The following is a 24,218-nucleotide window of genomic DNA, read 5'->3' as shown; positions in this document are numbered from 1 at the left end:
ATTCAGAGAACTTAGAAGAGAGAGAGGGCTGTGCAAGTTGAAGGACTTGGGGTGGATTCAGGATTTTTTAGGACTTGAGAACTGTTGGTAGGAAAGGATGGTGGAAGGAAGATGACGGCTTTGGGGGTTGAGATTTTCTTAAATGATGCTTTTGACCCTGAGAGTAATTTTAGAAACAGAAGTGGGTAGTTGTACTCTATAGATCTATGGGCATGAGGAGAAGGTGTTATACTGGGGAATAGGATCTCGGTGCCTTTGAACTCTTGTCTGAGCCAGGTTGTCGATGTGCTCAGCATTGGACGCTCAGGTTTCCTAGGATTGAATCACTAATTACAATGAAGTAGGCTCAGCCCAGACAGCATCTCTTAATATTCAGCATCCAGAGAAAAGCCTAGAGGCATCTTTCTGTTTAGAATTTTCCTGAAAACAGTTCCCACACCTCCATCACATATCTTGCTCACCTAAACTTTGGTCTGATTTTGTCTTCTGCTAACTGTTTTTCATTTGGTCCCAAACCCTGGACTTGTGGTGATTAATTACTGCTTGAAGGCTGAGAGGTAAGGTTCCGCGTTCCTTTTCCAGCCCTGGTCGTGGGAGGCAAGTGCGATGAGTTCTCCTTCCTCCTCCTTCACACAGGCCTTCCCCTCTGGCGAAGACCACATTTCCCCGGTGCCCACAATTTCCCAAGGCACCTTAGTGAAGATGAAGGTCAAAGAGATAAACCGAGGATGGTGAAAAGACTTTGAATTTAAGCATACGAATGTCATCTCCTCCAGCCCCACTGCCTCTCTGACGTAAAATGTAAGCCCCATCAAAATGTGCCACTGCCTGGGGGGGTCCCTTACACCCCACCTGGGGACGGATGTTGGGGAGGGGATGGTCAAGGGAGGTCTCTTGCCAGTACCTGGTCTCCTTTCTGCCATGATGTAGATTGCAGACTGCCTCCTCCTGTTGGGGTTACTGCAAAGGGCAAGAGAATAGGGATTAGGGCCAGCATGGAGCAACTGTAACTCAAGCCTTGTAGTTGAAATCCCTCCCTCAGCCTGGTCCTGCAGGCAGGTCTGGGAAATGATCTCCTCCACTTTGCTGAAAGGTAGAAGATGTGCTGAAAACTGACGCCCCAGGAGTTACTTGGTGCTCTCCCATATTGTCGCTCAGCTTTCCCTGTCACGGGGTTGGGGGGGTCACCTAGAATGGAACCGGGTAGGAAGAGTTAACACGACGGTACCATTTCTCCCTTGTTGCAGGGGAGTGCAGTGTTTTACAGAGCAGCCTGGTTCCTCAGGCCAGCACAGCAACCCACTTCTAACTGGGTGGTACCAAAGGTCAGAGTAGAAAGTTCACTAGATTCCTTGCTTTGTTCTGTCTCACTTTCCTTATTGGTAAAATGGGACTTGAGTCTCTGAATGGATGATGGATATTTGGATGGGAAAATCACAGAAGAATGTGCTGGAGGAGACTTTATTTATTTATTTTTAGTATTTATTTATGTACTTGGCTCTGCCAGGTCTTAGTCACAGCATGTGGGATCTTTAGCTGCAGCTTGCAAACTCTTAGTTGTGGCATGTGGGATCTAGTTCCCTGACCAGGGATCGAACCCAGGGCCCCTGCTTTGGGAGCCCAGAGTCTTAGCCCCTGGCCCACCAGGGAAGTCTTTGGAGGAGACTTCAGAAGCATGCTGTGTAGGTGGGCTTTAGGAAATGGGCCTGCTAGGCACAGATCCAGGGCACAGGGCGTATGCTAGGTTATTGAGGTTCTCCTGCTTAGAGAGTGAGCCTGTGGTTCCCCATCAGATAGGCGGGTATAATAATACAGCCTCACAGGGTTGTCATGAGGATGCAATTAGTGGGTGCGTGCGAAGATGCCTGGCACAGAGCTGAATCTCGATCGTGCTATTTTTGGATGTGTCCTAAACAGATGTGCTGTCAAGTAGATGGAAGATACAAAGGTAGATGGAGCATAGGCCACGTGGCTCTAATGCTGTGGCGTGTTTTATTGTATGTGTGTTTCTCTCTCTTCATATTTTGATGACATTGGTGTTAACAACAGAGAAGTTTTTTTAGCCAGCTGTGTAGGGTGGTGATGCTTCTGGTCAGTGAATGACTTGAGTTTTTGAACTCAGAGGTCATTGTTTTCTAGGTCTGTGTGCCTGTCTGTCACCAAGTGAACTCAGGCCTTGAAGAACTTTTCATAAGCATGGTTAATTGAGCTGATTTTTATAATTCACCGGCATTCACTTTTTGAATGTTTGTGTGTGTATCATTTGTTTGTATCGTGATGAAACTCAAGCATAATTGCCAACATATAAATATTTAAAAATAGTACTTTGTTAAGGACTAAATGCTCCTTTTATGGTTGGTGTCAGTCATATATTTTAATCATGAAAAGTCAGTGAAAAGAGAAGTCGAGCTAGAGTCGTGGTCTGGGGAAACCTGGGAGAGTTCATGGGGCCTTCTAGATTCCTCTCAAGACCACTTACTTACCCTCTCAAGGCCATCATCTTTCTCCTTTTGTTCCCGCTTAGTACCGCCATTGGAGCACTCAGGGACTGCTCCACCTCACTGCCCTGACCATCATGGAAGGTCGGGAAATCCTAGGCAATTAGCCAGTCAGGATCAACAAAATATCAGAATTTAAAGTAAAGACAGGATCAGTAACAGCCCTGTGCCCAGCCATACTGGAGTCTAAGACAAAACAAAAAATCAATACTGATCCTGTCTTTATTTAGAATTGAAATTTTTTTCATTCTGGATTTTTTTGGCCATTATTTGCACTTAAAAATACATTAAAATGCTATGTATCTTGATAATTGAGTTTTCGAGCACTTGTATAAATTTCATGCCCCAGGCTGTTGCCTCACTCTCCTCACCCCAGTCCCAGTCCTGGTTTTACCCCAGGGGCAGAAGAAATTTTGTCCCCGTGGATTTTCATTCATTGGTCGATTTTGCTGTGCTCCTTCCTGGTTGTTTTTGCTGTGCTCCTTCCTGGTTGTTTTTGGAATGGAAATACCTTCTTAATATGCCTCCCAGGTTTTGGAGCACAGGTTTTTCTTTAAAAATAAACAACAAAAAGTGTTTTTGTTTTTTTTTTTTCTTTTAATAATTTAAGAAAGGTAATATATGGTCATTAGTGAAAATCTGGAAAATAAAAGGATAAGAAAGAAAGTAATCATCTATAATGTCATCTCTCCCAGGTAACTCAGTCTTAGAAAAATTTTTGCATGTTTTTAATCATCGCATTTTGTTTGTTGTATTTTCTTCTAGTCTGTTCACAACAGATATGCATTTTTACATAGCTGTTCTTAATAAACTCAGAACTTTGTATCTTATTCTTTTTATTGAATATATTGTGCACATTTTAACATTAAAAATGTTCAGTATTTTAATGGCTATGTAGTATTCTCTTATATGAACAAACTTTCATTTTTTTAACCAAATCTTTTCTTACTGGACATCTAAGTAATTTCCATTTTTCACGCTATAATTTTTTTCATCTTGAGCATTTTTGTACACAGTTTGTGAATATTTCAGAATGTTTCCCTAGGATAGATTCCCAGAAGTGAAATTTTGGAGTCAAAAGATCTATTGGGCTTTTTATACACGTTTCCATGTCGCTTTCCAAGCAATTCCAGCTGACGTTCCTACCAGGAGATATGGCTGCCTAACTCAGCCTGTTTGATATAGCTTGGGGAATACTCAGCTCTCATTTTTTCCCTCCTCTCAACTTTATTTGAACTGTAGCCTTAACAGAACTGGATGCTTGGGTGGTATCCAGAACTCTTACTTCCCGTTTGGCTGGATCTGTTCTTCAGATCTCTCTTCCTTCTTTGTTGGGCATAAACCTCTTAGAACCCTGTGACACCTTGGTTTCTCCTGGTGCCTGTCCAGGCTCCCAGGTGAGTGAGCACTTTGCTAGTTAAGCTTCAGATATTTTCCCCCTAGGCTTCTGGCTGCTCTGCACTGACCCCATAGCCTTTTCCTTCAACCCTTTGATGAGACGCCCCCAAGACTCTGATGATTGGAAGACTCCTCTTTCTCCCTAACCTGTATTGCTCTGTTCTGTTTTAGCTGGTACTCATTATTGATCTAATTGATAAGCTTATGGTATTTTGGTGTCTGGACTGTTAAGACTTGGTCTCTGCTTCAGTGAAGCTTGGTTTCTTTATGTTGTTTGGCTCCTGGGTCTAGTTTGATCTCAGCTGTGGCCAAGGAGCTCGGGAGCCGGCCATCCCTGGAACTTAACAGCATCACTGTAGTTCCCACTGAGAGCCAGAAACTGACTCCACAGCTCTGTTTCTCTGCTGGGTTTCCCAGCTCCCACTTCCTTTGGAATCCCTCACCAAGTTTCTCTTTTCCCGCTGAGGAATGTCTTGAGCTCTCAGGTCTTCCCTTGGGCAGAAGGGAAGGACAGTATGGTGCCCCGGCAGATTTCTCTAATGTACAGACAGCATTTTCATGTTGGGCTAGAGCTAGGGTGAGACACTCACCTCAGTGCGGAACTGAAGAGAGCACCCAAAAACTTAGTTGTCAACAGCAGTGTTTTAATGTAATATTTAAAAGATAAAAATGAATACAAGAGGGACTTCCCTGGTAGTCCAATGGTTAAGAATCCGCCTTGCAATCTAGGGGACGTGGGTTCGATCCCTGGTTAGGGAACTAAGATCCCGCATGCTGCAGGGCAACTGAGTGTGAGTGCCCTAACTACTGAGCCCATGCTGCAACTAGAGAATCCATGTGCCATGACGAAATATCCTGCATGCTGAAACTGAGACCCGATGCAGCCAAATAAATAAATATTTTTAAAAAATGAATGCAAGAAACCATGGTGAACAAAATACCAGAATTTAAAATAAAACCGGTATCAGTTTAATAGTGCTGTACCTAGCTGTAGGTGGCACTAGTGGTAAAGAACCTGCCTGCCAATGCAGGAAACTCAGGAGACAAGATCCTTGGATCAGGAAGATCCCCTGGAGGAGGGCATGGCAGCCCAGTCCAGTATTCTTGCCTGGAGAATCCCATGGACAGAGGAACGTGGCAGGCTACAGTCCATGGGGTCACACAGAGTCAGACATGACTAAAGTGACTGGGCATGCATGTACCCAGCTGTACTGCAGCCTGAGGCAGAAGGAACAAAATCATCAATACTGACTTTGTCTTTTTGTACCTATAGCAAGTATCTCACTCCACTCACCTTAATCTCGACCCTGGCTTTACACCAAAGGTAGAGGAAGTTTCCCCACGTAGATTCAGTGCATTGTGTGGTGCCGGGTCCTCCAGGGCCCTGCAGAGACTTAACCTTCTTGACAGGCCTCCCCAGGGTGGTCCATGGCTGGGCTCTTCTTTCACTTAATGTGAACGACTCCACCCTGTCAGTCTGAGGACCCCACTCCGTCTGAGAACTAAATCCTCTTCTTTATGATTGCTTTCTGATGATCTCTGGTAAAAACCATCTCCTCGGCCTCCCCAAGTAATGAGTGCTTTGAGTGCTGGGGGGTCTTATCTCCCCAACTCCCCAACTTCCTTGGTCTCTGAGCCCAAGGAAGGCTGCAGCACAGACCATCTCCCTTGTTCAGGCGCCCTGTATCTGCCCTTTCCCAGATGGATTTTCATCATTTTCTTACTTAGAGCTTTGTATGTTAATGCAGCTTCTGTTTTCATGTAAATCTAGTTTTTTGTTTGTTTTTTAAAGTATTTATTTATTTCACTGTGTTGGTCTTAGTTGCAGCATATGAACTCTTGTTGCGTGCGGCATGTGGGACTAGTTCCTTGACCAGGAATCGAACCCAGGCCCTCTGCACTGGAAGCATGGAGTCTTACTGGATCACAAAGGAAATCTCTAAATCTAGTTTTTAATTTAAGAATTCTCACTCTTCAAGTATAATTTTTAGTACTCTGTTCTAACACTCTGTTCTGGATGTTTTCTATTAAAGGAAACTGTATGGTTAAAATTATTAAAATTTAGATTGTATCAGAGCTTATGTATTTTATAAACATATTGGTGCAAGGTGTCTCAGGGTCATTGGGTTGCAAGGAACAGAAATTTAATTCAAATTAGAGTAAGTCAAAAGGAATGCATTGAATAAATATAAAGGAACCTTCCAGAACCCAACAGCAGGAAGTGAAGCTGGATTTTGTGAGTACTGGAAAGTTATCAGGTGTCTCTGCCCATCTCCCTCCTCTTGGAGCCTCATAGTCTCGAATTGCAGCTTCTTCCAAGTGTCTGCTCTGATGTCTTGCCCCCTTTTTTTTTTTTTTTGACAAAACATTCTTCTCTGATTATTTGTGAGCATGGATATGACTGACAGTAGCTACCAGCCTGGTCCGCATGGTTGTCCCACACTGTCTTGATTCCAGTTCCTAAGTTGGTACTCAGATTCTCAAGAGAGAGTGTGTGGCTGCTACCTGATCCTGGTCCAGGTAGTGATGGCCAGGAGGAGGCAGCCATCTGATGTAACGTATCTGATCATCATTTCAGCATGGGGTAGAGCGTATGGTAAGCTAGGCTACTGTGTTTCCTACAGTGAATAAAAATAAAGTAAAATCTTTGCCCTGTGAATGAAAGATTATAGTCCTCAAACTGGTTTGCAGACAAGTGGGCTATAATCAGGGTTAGAAAATAAGGCAGGGATGGGCATTCTGTTAGGTCAAAGTTCACATAGGAGCTCAGGTTTGAGTTGCACTTGGACTAACAGCTACTCGTTTACTAATTAAAGAGAAGGCAGGCATTCCAGATACAGAACATAAGCAAAAAGCACCGAGGCACTAGGGGACACTGTCCAGTCCCTCCGCTGTGTGGGCTCCAGACTCTCATGGGCCTCGTCTGCTGCATTAAGGGTAGGATTTCATCTTGTAGGTGGTTGGGGCTAGAGGAGTATTGTCAGCAGGGAAGTAGCATTCTCACATTGCTATTAATTTATGAAATATCTATTAATCATCTATTGTGTACCAAGATGGGCTTCCCTGGTGGTTAGTGGTAAAGAATCCACCTGCCAGTGTAGGAGATGCAGGTTTGATCCCTGGGTCAGGAAGATCCTCTGGAGAAGGAAATGGCAACCCACTCCAGTATTCTTGCATGGGAAATCCCATAGACAGAGGCTCGCAAAAGAGTCAAACATGACTTAGTGACTCAACAAGAACAGCAGCAGCAAACATACCAAACACCGTGCTAGCCCTGAGGACTCCAGGAGAAACAAGAAGCTCTTCTTGCCATTTTAATTTTCTTTGGTGACTCATTTTTCAAGTGCCCCACCTAGAGAATAATGTGGAATGTTGTTCCTATACTTGCATAGTATTCAAAGTCCTAAGAGCCCTGTTTAATGATAGCCTTAAAGTATACATAGTATACTTTATGAAAAAATACAAAGTATCATATAGTATATAATAAAGTACTATGGTGACATAACAGGTCTTTCTGCCAAGGCAGAAAAGAGTGGTTCCTTCTTTGCTTTAGCCTGTCTCCTAGGGAGATGAGCATGTCACAGGAGGTCACAACACACTGTGCTGAGTGCAGCAATAAAAGTACAGGCCAAATGTGTGATAATGAAAGCCAGGGGGATAAAGTAATTATCCTCTAATTTAAAAAAAAAAAGAAAGAAAGCCAGGGGGGCAATTATCAGGGAAAGGGAAGACTTCATGGAAGAGGTGTTATTTTAGCAATGTTAAACTCCTTTTATCTAGCAGAGGATTGTGTCAGAATGTTCTCCGCAGAGGGAATGGCATGCAGCAAAAAAGTTCTAGTTCTGAAAGCTTGGTGGTAGAGGAGAGAGCATGGGAAGATAGATTCTGGGCGAAGACAGGAAGTACTCAGGTTATCAAGGTCTAGAGCATATTTTGTTGGTGGGAGTGTAGAGTGGTACAACCACTTTGGGAAAAGGTCTGGCAGTTTCTTGTAAAACTAAATGTACACCCACTCAGTGGTGTAGCGCTTGTACTCTTATTTGTTTTAGTCGCTAACTTGTGTGCGATTCTTGCAACCCCGTGGACTGTAGCCTGCCAGGCTCCTCTGTCCATGGGATTCTCCAGGCGAGAATACTGGAGTGGGTTACCATTAGGTATTTACCCAAGAAAAATAAAAGCATATGACACAAAAAGACTTGTAAAAGAATGTGTTTAGAGTTTTGTTCATAATAGCTCCACATTTGAAATAACCCAAATGTCGATCAGTAAGAGAAAAGATACATGGGTCAACAATAAGAGCAACAAACTACTGATACCAATATAAACTATTATGTTAAATAAGAGATCCTTACACAAAAAAGCACATACGGTATGATTCCATTTATATGAAGGTTTAAAGCTGATAAAACTAGAAGTAGATTGCATCTATGGGGGATACGAGGGTGGGATTATCTGGGAAGGGGTTGAGAGAACATTCTGTGATTGAAAGGTTTTATATCTTGTTAGGGGTTTGGGCGACTTGACTGTGCATTCATCAACAAGTATCCAATAATATACTTAAGATTTATACATTTCTCTGTAAGTAGATTTTATTTCTACCCAGCCCCTCCAAAAGAACTGTAAATTCTGAATAGTAGTTAAAGATATGCTGAAGTGTTTAGGGTGAAGTGCACCAAGGTCTACACCTTTCTTGGAAATGCATCAAAAATATGAGTTGATGATTACATAGACAGATGATAAATATGTGATAAAACAAGTGTAGCAAAATGTTAACAATTTGTAGACTCTAGGTGGTGAGCATAGGGAGGTTCACCATATGAAAGTATGATCTTTTTGATTTTGTTGTGTGTTTGAAATTCTTCAAAATAAAATGGGGGAAAATATAAAGATTCTTAGCATACTGCTGCGTTCAGGAAGTTGGTCTTTATTCTGACTTTGGGAAGTTAATGAATCCTTTTAAGAGGAGTTTTTAGATACGAATTTAAGACTGGAAAGAGATCCAAGGCATGACACTAAGAACTCTATTTTAGTTCCAATAGGAAAAGAGAAGCATATGAAGGAGTGTCAGGGGTGAAAGAGCAGTGTGAATTCCAGAGAGATTTAAGGGATAGAATTGTTAAGACTTGGGTAATGGTGAGAGTTGGGGTGGGAAGGAGATTAGGAGCTGGTGCACAGGTACTGGTGAAGGGGTCCAAGACCTGGGAGCTGGTGGACGGTGATGGGTAGTCCAGTCAGACATCCTGAACTTCAGAAAAAAGGCTTTAGCATGAAATGAAGTTGGAATGGGCTGTGATTAACTGTTGGGAGCTGAGAGAATGTCACCCTGCTTTCCAGGTTGGGGACTTGTCTCCCTCATAACCAGGAGGGTCGAGGAGATTAGGGTGACCTGGACAAAGCAGATGTGTTTGAAAATCAGTTCTAATGAAACCGAAGAATTGAAAACTCTTCTATTAGGTACCTTTGATGTCAGTGCCTGTCCCAGGAGAACAAAAGACACAGCTTAGCCTGGCTGCTGAGCTCAAATCACCACAATAGAAAATGTTCTTTCTGGAACAGAGCTGGTTAACCTGATCTTACTCTGAAAGCACAAAATGCAGAAACTGAAGTAAGCTTTGAAGCATGAAGTTAGAATGGAATGCTCTGGAATTAACAGTTGGAAGCTAAAAGAATGTCAGCCAAACTTTGACTTCGCAGTTCTTTGGAGAAAGTGGGCGAGTAACACACATGGAGTGTTGGTGGAGGGACCTCCCTGGTGGTCCAGTGGTTAAGAATCCTCCTTGCAATGCAGGGGATGCTGGTTTGATCCCTGGTTGGGGAACTAAAATCCCATATGCCTCAGAGCCACTAAGCCCACATGTCTTGACTAGAGAGCTCCTGTACCGCTAACTACAGAGCCCACAGGCTCTAGAGTCTGCTCCCTGCAGTGAAGAGCCTGCACGCTGCAGCTGAGACCCAAGGCAGCCAACAATAAAATAAGTATTAAAAAACAAAGTGTTGGTGGAAATGATTCGAGCTGGGGCTTGGGTGTCTGTGGTGGGGGCTGACAAACCTGGGCACAGATTCTGCGCCCTCTGGCCGGTCCCAGCTGCTCTCCAGGTTTGCACACCATTTACTAGAAGACACCTGCCACTGATGGCTTGAGGGAGGGCGGGGGCGAGACAGTTCCTGCCCAAGAGGCTCTTCACCTCTTCAGCTGAGGGATGAGGCAGCAGTGGGCACGGGGGTTTTGATTTCTTTTCCTTCTCAACTGAAGAGGGTTTTTCTTTTCAGCTCAAGTGTTCTTTTTAAAAGAAGGAATCACTCATGGAACAAGTGGCACTCTGACAGTGCAGAGGTTTCTGTAGAGATTGCACCTGTGCTCGTTACCCCAGAATACCATCCAGTGGGCCTTGTCTCAGAGGACCCAGCGTTGTGCTAGGCCATGCACTCTGGTTTTGCTCTGTGGATGGGCTGCCTCATCACCCACGGACCTTCTCAAAATGTGTCCCTTCTTCCCCTTGCTAGATTCTAACCTCCTGAAAAGCCGGCACTGTGTAGTGTGTCTCAGTTTGGTGTGGTGTGGGCTTTTTGGTTTTGTTTGCTTGTTTTTGTTGGTATCCTTAGGGTGCTGGGCAGACACCTGAGGACTGCTTATGCAGCAGGCACTGTGCTTCATGACACAGGCCACAGTGAGATAGTTGTCGTCCTTGTGCAGTTTACAGGGTTCAGGGAAAGAAGCCGTCAAACCAGGAATTAGCTACCTAAGTCTTGAATTATGCTCCTGATACGTTCGGAAGGAAAAGAGGAGGGTGTGTGTATAACAAGGTATGTAACCTGATCAGAAGAGGAAGGGAGTGGGGACTGGGGCAGTCAGGGGAGGTTCATCAGGGAGATGACATCGAGCCTGAAACATGAAGGATGGCTCGTGGGAGCTGCTCAGGCCAGGAATGAGGTGAATAGGGCAGAGGGAGGGATATGTATAGCCGTCTTTAGGTAGCGTGGAGCACAAGCAACATGAGGGAAGAAAACAGGCAACCATGGCTGGAGCAGAGTGAGCAGTGAGAGGCTATGATGTGAATGAGGCTGGAGAGAGAGATCTCACATCATATCATGGGGTGCTTTGCGGGCCATGTCAGCCTTTGGAGTTTCCTTCTAAGGAGGGCCAGAAGCCACGTGGATTTTCAAACAGAACAATGATACTCAATTTCTGTTTTTATAAGATCACCCTGGCTTGTAATATAGAGAAGAGAAAATGGCTCAGCATGACCTGAGGTTATCAGTGAACAAAGACCTTGGCCCTGCTGATGTCTCTCACCATTTCTGCATTTGCTAGACAGCTAATGCCATGGAAACAGTTCCGACAAGACGGGCCGGGTGGCTCTGGGAAAGGCCCTTGTCTGGTTGATCTCCAATGGTGACAGTCCAGGCCCAACGTGCTCTGGTTTTACGTGCAGTAATTCACAAGCCTCTGCTGTGTGTGAGCCAACCTGATTTCTTTCTTTCTTTTTTAAACTTTTCATTTTACATTGCAGAATAGCCAATTAACAACGTGGTGATCGTTTCAGGTGAGCAGCAAAGGGACTCAGCCATATATATACATGTATCCATTCTCCCCAAAACTCCCCTCCCATCCAGGCTGTCACATAACGTTGAGCAGAGCTCCCTGTGCTGTATACAGTAGGTCCTTGTTGGTTATCTGTTTTAGATGTAGCGGTGTGTACATGTTCATCCCAAACTCAACTATCCCTCCTCCTAATTTCTTAAACTCGGACCTTTTGTTCCACGCAGGCAAGTACCTTCTCTGGCAGTTTTTGGGGGATGGAGGAGAATTTTGCCTAGAGAGAACCCCCGAACTACAGATGTTCCCCAGTTGTTACATTCCTAGAAAGGAAGAGCCAGCTGCCAGCTGCCCCGTGTTCAACCTGGGCTGTGGCCGTGATTGGGTTCTGTTGATGTTTCAGGACCACTGCCAGCGTTTGCCAGTGTCTGACTGTGCCCACAGCTCCCGATGGGGAGAGAGGAGGTTGAGAACCCCCAGTCATCCCCCATCTGGGTGTTCTTTCTGCCTGGGGCAGGGACTGCTTTGACACGTTCCCCAGAAGGAAGCTGGCACATGGCGATTTTTAATTTGAGGCGAGTTAGGCGAGATTGACGTTAAAAAAACAAACCCCAAGTCCCCACTGAAATCAGTGTTGAACAAATGCTGCAGATTGACCTTTTCTCCTGCAGAATCTTTGCTGTGCTCCTTGCCATCTGTTCTAGAGTTTAGAAAACTTTCGTTCCTTCTGAAACTTTTGGCAAAATGAATCAGTTGTGGATGGGTGTTTGTCAGCCTCTTGGTTGTCACTCCCTGCGGGAGCTCACAGACACTGCACCCAAGTTCTCCCTCCCACCAGGCCGGTGAGGGAGGCCAAGCCCTGGGCAGGTCCCTTGCCTTTCACCGTGTCTTTTCCCGTACCTTCCCTGGTAATGGAGGTGTCCTGTAGGGTCTGCTGTGGGGAGGGAAAGTCAGCAGTGAAGGAGAGTGGACCAAAGTCAGGGCCAGGAATTGGTGTGCCTGGATTGCCGCCCTCTGGCACTGCCTCTAGGTGGCAGCACTGGGAAGCCACTTGGGCTTTTCTCTGTGCCTCAGTTGCTCAGCTGGTCAAGTAGAGTTGGTCATACATGTCCCGCTACTTCACAGGACTCTCGTAAAAGTTGAAGTTGGGCTGTCTCGTTCAGCCCTAGCCTGGAAATGGGTTTCCTTGACTTGCACAGGGGTGAAGAGCTTTTCTACAGTTGTAGCCAGGATTTAAAAATCAGGAGATTTCTCCTAAAAATCGAGCTTCTTTTGGAAATCAAAAAACTTGGCAGCCCTCAGCCCACATTCCTCCATGGCAACAGCTGGCCTTCACTGGGAAGCAGCCGCCTCATGAACGGGGTGTGCCCTTTCTGGTTTGCCCGGGTCCGCCCCTGCTCATGATCTCCCATCAGCAGGCTCCCGCTGTATACTTTGTTGTGCCTGCACTGTCTCCCTGCTTTAGATGGTCTGTCTGGCCCCTGTAGGTATTTGAGTTTATGCCCTTTATCTCAAGAAGATACTCCAGATTTAAAACTTTAACGACATTCATTTAGATACCACTTGTATCTACCATAAATACAGAGGATTTGGGTGGGGAGGAGGTAAGGCCAGACAACCTGTATTCATCATATCCCTCCTGTGGATATGATGGTGTCTTGCCTGTCATTCGGTCCTCCCCAAAGCTAAGAGGTGAATCTCAGCCGCCTTTGAAAGGTGAAAGGGAGACCGTGGCTTTCCTGAGCCAGGGTTTGAACCTAACCTGCTGGACTCCACAGGAATACTCCACGGTCTCAGTATAGAGTGGATCTGGTGGCCCTGCCCCGACTCCTCCCACCTCTGTAGCTGCCTGTGCACATATGTGTCGGTGGTAGGCTTGCAGGTAAAGGCTGTTTGTGTGACTCACAGTGCTGTACTCCTTACCTTTATATAGGGATATGGACTATTCTTTGGGTTTTTTCTCCTTGAAAGCAGAGTTTCCCCCCTTTTTTCAGAATGAATATTCAGCAGATAAAAGGAAGCTGTATGTAGAGCCACCGCAGCATCTCCTGTAATCCTAAGTCTCCGAGGGACCCATTCATTTAAATATCACTAATTTGGCCTTAATTTCTGCAGTTGAGGAAATGGAGACCAAAGAGATCCAGTAACTTATCCAGTGTTGTCCTTTCTTTTATATCTCCTGGGTTAATACCACTTTAACTGGATTCGCTCTCTGATTATTATTTGTTAATTAATTTTTGGCTGCGCTGGATCTTCATGGCAGTGCGTGGGCTTTCTCTAGTTTTGGGGTAAGGGGCTACTCTTCAGGGGCGGAGGGTGGGCTTCTCATATTGGCAGCTTCCCTTGTTGTGGGGCACGGGCTCTAGGCACGTGGTCTTCAGTAGTTGTGGCGTGGGCTCAGCTCTTTGGAGGCATATGGAATCCTCCTAGACCAGAGATTGAACCTGACTCCCCTGCACTGGCAGGCGGATTCTTATCCACTGTGCCACCAGGGAAGTCCTCTCTCTGTCTGATTCTTCAGTGAAGCTTCAGAAAGCTGTTTTATTTTATGCTAGCTTTCTGTTAGTTCCAAGAGAAACTGCATTAAGTAAATAGCAGTCATTGGGTTAAACCTTATTTTGAAAGAGAAACACAGAACGTGTAGGGTGGAGAAGTGGAGGACATGAGCAGAGTGTGGGTCTGGGTGAAGTTTCCCTCATTGTAGTTTCCCCTGGCTCTGGTTTCTGTTTCCTTTCCTCTCACACAAGTGGAAGCCATTCCTCAAGGTCTGGATGGGACCCATGATAGGAAATGAAGTTTCCTTTTACCTTCAGGAAATAAGCAAGCCGCAGATGTTGGTAACCCAGACTCCAGGCTCGATCGCTAAATACCCACCAAAAACCTCTTTGGCAGCAAATCCAGAAACCCTGCCTCAGCACCATGATGGGCTTCTTTGTTTCACGGTCTAATCATTCTCATTGTCTGCCCAGCTGTTCCCTATCTCTGTGCATATCACTGCTCAGATCATCAGTTTGGTGCTTTCCTTCTCTTCTCATTCAGCTTCCCTCCCCATCCCTCACTCCTCCTTGCTAAGTGGAGTCACTGGTGTCTTAATTCATTCAGAAGAGCCCCCAGGGCCTGGTACCACCTAGCATGATTGCTTATTTTAGAGAAAGCCAGGAGCTGTACTACAGTTACTTCAAAAGCCCCATTGCCAGTGTTGAATAGCATGATCAGGCTCCTTGAGAAGGTTCTGTTTAAAAGATTTCAGTCCAGATAATGATGTTGATGACCATGATCTCCTGTTGATGTTAAAGTTGAACAAGATTTTAGCAATTATATAATCCCCTCTCTTTGTATTACAAAGGGCTTCCCTGGTGGCTCAGATGATAAAGAATCTGCCTGCAGTGCCGAAGACCTGGGTTCAATCTCTGGATCGGGAAGATCCCCTGGAGAAGGGAATGGCAACCCACTCCAGTATTCCTGCCTGAGGAATCCCATGGACAGAGGAGCCTGGCAGGCTAGAGTCCAGGGGGTCACAAATAGTTGGACACGACTGGGCGACTACACTTTCACTTTTTCTTTCATGTATTACAAATTCTCTCTTTCCTTTTTTCCCTCAGAGAGAGATAGCCATTTCTGTCATCTTTGCCTGAGAGGTAGAAGTCCAAGTTATCTCAGTAATTTCATTGGTGACTCGTTGATACTGTGCTCATTAAAGCCTTTTATCAGGACAGTGGTAGAAAGCAGGTAATCCTGAATTTGAAAGATAAGCGATCTATTGGGAAATGCAAATTAAAATCACAGTTAAATATCACTACACACTCAATAGATGGCTAAAATAGGAAGACCAATAAAACCAAGTGTTGGTATTAGAACAGTGTCCATATTTCTCTCTGTGTGTGTGCTCAGTTGCTCAGTCCTGTCCAGCTGTTAGAGACCCTATGGACTGTAGCCCACCAGGCTCCTCTGTCCATGGGATTTTTCAGGCAAGAATACTGGAGTGGGTTGCCATTTCCTTCTCCAGGGGATATTCCCCACCCAGGGATTTAACCCGAGTCTCTCATCTCTTGCATTGCGACAGGGCAATAATTAACTTGAGTTGTATAGAAGCGGCTCCTTTACATGGACCATATACTTTGGTTTTCCACAATCTCCACCACTCTCTGTAGTCTTTTCTAATCTCTCCTCATTAAGAGGAAAGCTAATTCATTTTTGAGGACTCGCTATGTGTCAGGTGCTGTTCTTGGGCATGAAGATACAGAGGGGAACCAAACACAAAACCTCTAATTCATATAGTGAGTGGAAAGTACCCATCTGCATCATCAGAAATTAGAGGGAGAAAGTGAGGCCAAGAGTACTGTGTATTTTAGGGAAAGTGGGAGAAAGCATGTTTCTTTGTGGAAATAAAAATATTTCTGGATTTAAAATGAATTGGTAAAAGTGAGTCTGTCAAAGTTATCCTGTCCTGCCTCTTTCCCTTACCTCACATAATGGGTCAGATCCTTTTTCCTGTTACAATTCAATACATCCACGAATTTTCCTAAGAAATGGATTTCAGCAAAATCCTGAAGATTATCTTAGTGTTTTAAAAAATGCCAGTAGGCAGAGCGATTGGCACAGGCTCCAATGGGCAGACTGGCACGGGCTCTGCTGAATGTTAGCTTTTCTTCTCTCTGTGCAAACTCTCCCCAGCTCAGCTTTAGATTTTTCCATTTAATCAAGATGTAGGGATGCAACTCATTTTTAGGTAAGCACCTCTCTTGAAGCCTGATAGCTGCCTTCTGTAATCCCCATACCCTCTTCAGCTGTGGCCAAGCCTCTTCTCACCCTGATACGCGTGGCAGATGTGGGCCTGTGGTGAAGAAGATTCATGCTGTTTGCGCTCTACCTGAAATTTACACTCCTCTTAGTCAGCCATGTGGTGAAAGTGACTAATATCTTTAAACTGACAAATCCTGTCAGGCTTCAATTTTTCTTTTTCAAGATTTTTTTTTTATGTGGATCATTTTTTTAAGTCTTTATTGTCCTTGTTACAATATTATTTCTGTTTTAGTTTTTAAGCTGTGATTTAAATGCTTCTTACCTGCAAGTGCCCATGTGGCGCTAGTGGTAAAGAACCCACCTGCCAATGCAGGAGACATAAAAGATGCAGGTTTGATCCCTGGGTTGGCAAGATTCCCTGGAGGAGGTCATGGCAACCCACTCCAGTGGTCTTACCTGGGAAATCCCATGGACAGAGGAACCTGGCGGGCTACAGTTCTTAGGGTCTTCAAGGGTCAGACACGACTGAAGCGACTTAGCATGCAGCACGTGCCTGCAAATAAGCCCCTTAATAGGCATAGATGCCTAAAACGTGATTCTGTTTGTGGGAAGCATAGCGGCTCATTTCTTTGTCTGTAGATTAATGTTGTTCATAGACTTTGAGAGTCTGTGCTGGCATTTCTCAACCAGTTATGCTTGACTGGATCCTGCCATAGGCCTTGGAACTGATTCTCCAGTCCTGTCTGGAAATGTCATCTTGCTACCTGGTGAAGAAAGCTGCACTGCTCCCACCTGGTGGCAGTTATCTCGAATTGCCACATCACCAACCTGCTCCTCCAGGCTCACCTTGTCCTTTAGTGGTGCCGCATGTCAGAACTGTAGGAACGAGTCATTCCCAGCTTCTGTTCTGCAGCACCGTCAGGTGTCTCCTTGTGATCTAAATGAGTATTGCACAGTTTTCACTAAGTGGAAAGAACACTTTTTAGATAATTAGGACAATAACGCTGGTCCAGGTTCTGCCCACAACTAGCCATTGGGTCCTAAAAATGTGGTTCCTCCCCCATAAAGCAAAATGCTAGGACTTAACACTCTGTAGCAGCACTGCTTGAAGAAGGAAATGGCAACCCACTCCAGTATTCTTGCTGGGAAAATCCCATGGACAGAGAAGCCTGGCGGGCTACAGTCCATGGGGTTGCAGAGTCAGACATGAATGAGCAACTGAGCACAGCACAGAAGCACGGCTGGTGCAAAGTCTGCAGTTCTGTGATTTAAAGAGAAATTCAAAATCTGTAAAAGAAATACCTACCTGTATTGTTCACACAACAATTATGATTATGCATGGAAATTGTATAATTTATCATTTATATTAATACTATTATTTTCTCCAAGTTTAATTGCTTATAAGACACATCATGAATTTAATGGCTTTTGAGGGGGAAAGGGAAGACAAATAGTACTGCATTAAATGTACATATTTATTAGAAGAAAATTCTGATCCTAAAAATTAAAATGTAAAAATATGCATCTTAGAATTGCGTTCTTTTGCATGTGTGTTAGACTTCTGTCTATTGTCGATGCATGCTAGGGTTTTAAAAATCTTTTATGGTAAGTACTCAAAATTGTAGAATTAAATCGACAGTTGAGCAGTATGAGTGGACTTTATTATACGAAAATGAAAAATGTTATTGAGGTACAAAAATTAGAGCGATGACAGCTGAAATGAAAGACTGGATGGTAAATTTTAGTGTTTATCTGAGTACTGAAGAGCACCATGACAGGAAATACACAAACATGCAGTCTCTGCTAAATCATTATCAAAACGCACATTTGGAACATTTGAGTCTGTTCAAAATTTTTTTAACACAGAATTATGTGTGTGCTTTATGAAAAAACGCAACAATGCTGCATGATTAAGGTTCTCTTTGGTTGCATGGAACAGAATCCTACTCAAGTTAATTTGAAAAAGAACAGTTATTATAAAGATACAACAGGAAATACTGAGAACATTGACAGACAGCTGCTGGAGGGCTGCTGGGTCTTCGAGGATTTCGAGTGGAATGGTTGGGACCCGGGTCTTATATCACAGGCCTGAGGTCTCTATAATCACTACTAATGGTCCTGTCTCACCCCAGGACTATGCCATAACCCCAGCTCAAGTTCCTGTACTGCTGACTTCTCTCTGTGTTCAGCTGCATCCAATTAGTCATCACCTCCATGCAAAGAGGGCTTCCCTAGTAGCTCAGCAAAGAACAGCCTAGCAGTTTTTTTCAGTACCCAGGGTCAATGTGCAGGGTAGTACAAGCTAAGTTAATGCAGGTGTGTGAGCAGGCAGATAGACTAAGTGTCTGATGTAACTGCTGCTTATTCCAAAGCTTCACCTTTGATAGCTTTGCTGCACCTTATCTACCCAAACTCTTTTTAACAGTGGACCTGAAGGCCTCTGACAGTGTCTGAAGAGTGAGGTCAAGGTTAGGGGTTCTAAGAATTTGTGGAACACCAAAGTATAACCAGTTTAGAGCATTGAAGGATTCCTGTTAGAGTTATAGTAATCTCTTTTAATGAATTATGAACTGTGTTTTAGAGAAGGGTTAGTGCAGACATTAAAAAAATCTGCCCAGTAATCATCGTGCTTCCCTGGTGGCTGCTGTGTAGAGTGGCTCTTTCCTAACTGTGTCTGTGTCTTCTCAACAGCCCATGAGGTAGGGAGGGCAGAAATAATCCTCCAAGTGTATTGTTGATTAGTCAGGGGATGAGGTGAGGAGGGATGAGAAGAAAGGAAGGGAAGTAGATTCTCGAAATTGATTGCCAACTATCTTAGAACGGTTTTTGAAATAATTTCCAAGCCTCTCTGTTTAAGTATTGGACTTAGGTGTTTTTTTTCTTTTTCTTTTAAAGAAGTCCTTGGTTGAATCTAATCTCTTTAAGCCTCTGTTTTCTTCAGAGAGTAATTGTCTTACAGGGAAGAATATCACCTGGCTTCCTAGGATTGTGGTATGAATTAACAAGAGCTCAGAGTGCCCAGGCGAGTGATTCCCTGGTGGCTCAGACGGTAAAGCGTCTGCACATAATGTGGGATACCCGGGTTCGATCCCTGGGTAGGGAAGATCCCTTGGAGAAGGAAATGGCAACCCACTCCAGTACTCTTGCCTAGAAAATTCCATGGATGGAGGAGCCTGGTGGGCTACAGTCCATGGGATCACAGAGAGTCGGACATGACTGACTTCATGACTTCACGATGACAGAGTGCCCAGGAGAGCAGTTGGAATGTAGTTGGTTCTTTTTTTTCATCTTTTCATTCATCTGTTTATCTATTATTCTCCTGTTTTGTTTTGTTTTGTTTTAGATAGTTCAGGAACAGTTTTTCTGATTTCTTGCTACCCTATCCCACAAACGATACCTCTGAGTCCCAGACTCTTAAGAATGCATTTGTGCCAGACCAGCCCTAGGCCTAGCTGACGATGGCATCAGAACCATTAGCAGTGACATCAGCAGCCTGCAGCCTCATGGTCATTCGACTGACTTCTACATGACTTACAAGAGCTTGTGTGTGTGCTTCTCTCCCAGGTGGATTTGCCATCGTGTTTCTGGTGAGGACAAGCAATGGAATGAAATGTGCCTTGAAACGCATGTTTGTCAACAACGAGCATGATCTCCAGGTGTGCAAGAGAGAAATCCAGATAATGGTAAGGTTGCCCATCAGACTTGGGCTCACTTGTTCAAATGTTGGGGAGGGACTATGCCCTCTCATAAGAAAGCCCCGGGGGGTGCTTCTTTCCTTCCCTGAGATGACAGTGAGGCCTCACCCAAGATGGGAGTGAACAGCCAAGGGACATAGGGTGTTGCTCCTGCCTCAGTCATTCTCAGCTGGAGAGTTGAGGAGTAGAAGCATATTGAGAGAACTGACCAATTTTCAGGTCAGAGAAATAGTTTGAGGCACTGGGAAAAACATACTTAACAGCTTGGTTCCCAGAATTATTAATAGTTACAGAGATCTGAGGTTGCCAACACATCTCTTCTTGTAGTCTTATCATCTATCAGCTACCAGTCCTAGTTTTCAACCCTCTCAAGTCCTTCATCATTCTGTGAATGATGACGTAGCCTTCCACATCTTTGTATTTTGTCCATGTCATCCTTCCCCCCAGAATGCTTCTGCTTTTTCTTTTTTTTTTTTTTGCCTAGAAATGTTTACTCATACATACTCTGATTCCATTTATAAAAGGTTAAGAATAAGCAAAAGTGACCCATGGTAATAGAGATCAGAAAGTGGCTATCTGGTTGTGAGAAATTCACTAGAAAGGGGTATATGGGAACTTTCTGGGCCACGGACATTGTTCTGTATCCTGTTTTGGGTAGTGGTTATGGCTGCACAATTGTCAGACCTCAGTTGGGCATCTTAAAATCTGTGCCTTTTATATATTAATTATATCTCACTTCATAAATCCTCAGTTTTCAGGATTTAGGTTCTTCTTGTGTTTAAAGAAAGAGACCCCATCTGTTAGATATTTGATGAAATATTTGTGGATGAAATAATGTGATTTCTTGAAATTAAATGAGTGGGTTTAGAAGAGAAACAAGATTGGCAATGAATTGATTATTGCACCAGCAGGGTGATGCGTATATGGGAGTTTGTTGGAGTATTCACTTTCTTTCACTTCTGTTTGACATTACACATTTAAGAAATTTGGGTAGTCCTTTATTATGCCTTTGTGTTTCCTCAGTACTTTTGTTTGTGTCAGTTGTGTTCCTTATCATGTTATTTTATAAGTAATTTAGAAAGTAAGTTATTTGAAACCAGAGACTTTGTATTCCAGTACATTGCCTAACATAAAGGAACTACTTAAACTTTGGATGAAATGAATATATGAATAATGATTGTAGCAGACGCACATGTCACCTAGGGGTGATGGCTCCTTTGTGCCCTGCATTTTAATGCTCTTGGTAAGCGCATTAAGAAAGAGGTCCAGAAAATGGGTAAGAGTGGCAACGTGGGGATCCCCCAGGCTTTGCTTGCCATTGTGCGACTGCCCTTTCAGCGGCTGCTTGTAGAGTAGCAAGTGGTACAGCTCAGGACTTGAGAGAGCCTGGTGATGTGTAGATTCCAGAAAGCTAAAACTATTTGGGAAGAAACTGTTGACAGAAATAAATGTTGCTGTCATCATTGCAAAGCAAGCAAAAACACCCCCCAAGGCTGATAGACATATAGTCAGGGCCATGTGGATCTGTCCTCAGGCGCCAGTGTCCTCCCGCTGCCCCACCACTTGGCTCCCCACAGCCACGCTGCTGTGTTTCCCTTTCTCCACCCAGTGTTTCCTGGATGCTGTTCCTCCTCCCCCACCGCCCCTTCTCCTTGCTCAGCTCTCCCACTCCACTTCCGCTCTTCCCTTCTGCTCTCTCCTCTGCCAAAATGCCTTTCTCATTCATTTTCAGGTGTTAGAGTTAATCCCACTCTTGAACTTTCTCCCACTCATTCAGAAACGAGTTTGGAGGGCTTATTTTGTGCTAGGCAGGTGTTGGAGTAAAGCAGCTAAGAAGTTGTGGGCCCCTTAGGAGCTCATAAATTAATGGACCTGATTTGGAATTAAATTACATGGTTCACATTCTGCGGCAGCCATGTATTAGCAATGAGAATTTGATTTTTTAGTTTATATTTTTCCAAAACTTGAACACTCAAATAATTGGAGTAAGCTTATTACAAAAAACATCAAGCAGTTCCCTGAGGGGTCCTCCTGTGCCACTGCAAGGTCCCTGAGGCCACCACTTTTAGTGGGTTCATTTGATATATTTCTAAGTAACAAGCTGATGTTGCTAATTGTTCTCCCCCCCTCCATTTTAGGCGATACGTACTATGGAAAGTAAAAAGTTGGCGTTCTTTCATTCCCTACATGCCCTTCCCTCCAAATACTTTCATTATTCTCATTCCCATTCTTCCAAAATAGCCATAAGTTTGGCAATCTGTCATTTATGTTAATATTAGTTTTTACATTATTATGTAAGAAAACATTGTTTTTGCCGAATCTTCTAAGTGGACTATGATGACTGTTCCTTTCTTTTTTTTCTCCCCACTGGAATTAATCATTGTCTTTTTTTTGTTTTTTAGGTTTTTTAAATCTCAGTTTTCTGTGTGTTTTTGCACAATTTCAAACTCTCCCCCAAATTGTTTAAATCCTTTTAAAAATACTTCTGAACATGTTCTGTTTTATCATCTTGAGGAAATCTCTGTCAGTCTTCAGACTTGATGAAATCTGAGTTGGTTGCTCTCTAGGACAGTTTACTGTCTTGTCTTGGGATTTTCTGGCCATTCTTTTTGCTTCTCTTTCTTGTCAGATTTGTCGCCTCCTCTTTTCGCTCTGCTTTCTCCTTTTGGGGGAACTTGTCCTCCAGGAGCTTCCTGATGTACTGTAGGTCAGTTTTTGATAACTTGCAGGTCTGGAAGTATCTTTGTTTTACATTCACACATGTGGTAGTTTGCATATAGAAGTCTGGATTGGAAATAGTATCATTGAGATATTGAAAGCATTGCTCTACTGTGTTTTAGCTTCATTGTTGAGTTTGGGAAATCCAAAGTCATTCTAATACCTTGTCCTTTGGCTGTGACCCATTTTCTCTCCCTAGAAATTTGTAAATTCTTCTTTGCTTACAGTGTTACAAAATTGATGATATATCTTGGTGGGTGCATTTTTTAATTTATTAGGTTTGTTGTTTGGTGGTCTCATTTAATCTACAAACTCATATCCTTGTGTGGGGAGAATTTCATTTGGTCTCATTTGATGATTTCCTTTTCTGTCTTCCTTTACTACTAGTATTTGGATGTTAGTTCTCCTGAACTGATTTTCTGACTTTTTGTTTTCTTCCTTCCATTTTTCATTTCTTTGTCTTATCCTTCTACTTTCCAGCAAATTTTCTCAACTTTATATTCAACCAAACTGTTGCATTTTTTTATATATCAGGCTTTTTAATTTCTAAGACCCTTCTTTTTGGTTTTGTTTTGTTTGGGATTTTGATGAAGTCCAGTTTATTAGTTTTTCCTTTGGGGGATTGTGTTTTTGGTGTAACTTCTAAGAACTCTGCCTGGCTCTCAGTCCTGAAGATTTTATTTATTTACTCTTTTCTGTAAGTGTTTACATTTTGCATTTAAGTCTGTGAGCCATTTTGAGTTAACTTTAAGGCATGAGACTTAGGGTGAAGTTTATTTTATTGTTTGTGGGTGTTCATTTGTTGAAAAGGTGATCTTTCCTTCTTTGAGTATTCTTGTAAAAAATCAGTTGGGCTTATTTGTGAGGGTTGATCTCCAGACATTTCTCTATTTTCTGTTCTGTTCCATTAATCTCTGTGTCTGTTCATCCACCAGCACCACGCAGCCTTGATTACTATAGCTTTATAATAAGTCTTGAAATCAGACTGATTCCTCCTACTTCTTTTTTTTCTGAAAATTATTTCTTAATTATTCTCATTCTTTTGTCTTTTCATATAAATTTTAGAATAATCTTATCATATCTACAGAATGTTCTGCTATAATTTCATTAAACTGGTATATCAATTTGGGGAGAAATGACATCTTTTCTCTGTTTAGTATTCCAGTAAATGAATATGGCACCTCTCTCCATTTATTTACATCTTGATTTCTTTCATCAACATTGTGTAGTTTTCAGCATACAGGCCTTGTATGTGTTCTGAGATTTATACCTTGGTTTTGGTTTTTGTTTTGAGCGAGTATAAATGGTATGGGATAATTAATTCCAGTGCTCATATTTTTACTGCTGGGATGTAGAAAATCAGTTGATTTTTCTGTGTTTATTTTGTATCTTGTAACCTTGCTGACCTTGTTTACTGGTTCTATGAATTTTTTCTCCAGTCTTTAGGATTTTCTATGTATGCCACCATGTCGTTGACAAATAGAGGCAGTTTTATTTTTTCCTTTCTGATGTGTTTCTCTTTAACTTCCTTTTCTAACCTTACTGCACATCTCCCTCATTTAATTATTTACTCAATCATTTATTCATATCAGTTTGTTCTTAGGCATATTAATTTTGTCCTTTTTCTCC

At 43.3% G+C, this 24,218-nt stretch overlaps 1 protein-coding gene across 4 annotated transcripts in view; it reads left to right on the top strand.

The window, feature by feature from the left end:
- The window catches only part of AAK1 (AP2 associated kinase 1), a 173,129-nt gene that overhangs the window by 57,221 nt on the left and 91,690 nt on the right, over positions 1 to 24,218 (top strand). For all 4 annotated transcript variants that reach the window (XM_055540537.1, XM_055540539.1, XM_055540541.1 and 1 more), the window contains exon 3: positions 19,741 to 19,859. In XM_055540537.1, coding sequence (XP_055396512.1) covers positions 19,741 to 19,859 — 119 coding nt within the window. The remainder of the gene's footprint in view (positions 1 to 19,740; positions 19,860 to 24,218) is intronic.

The sequence above is a fragment of the Bubalus kerabau genome, chromosome 11, assembly GCF_029407905.1.
Source record: "Bubalus kerabau isolate K-KA32 ecotype Philippines breed swamp buffalo chromosome 11, PCC_UOA_SB_1v2, whole genome shotgun sequence".
In the NCBI taxonomy this organism is placed as follows: domain Eukaryota; kingdom Metazoa; phylum Chordata; class Mammalia; order Artiodactyla; family Bovidae; genus Bubalus; species Bubalus kerabau.
Note: the sequence above shows the minus strand (reverse complement) of the source record. Positions and strands in the feature narration are given on the sequence as shown.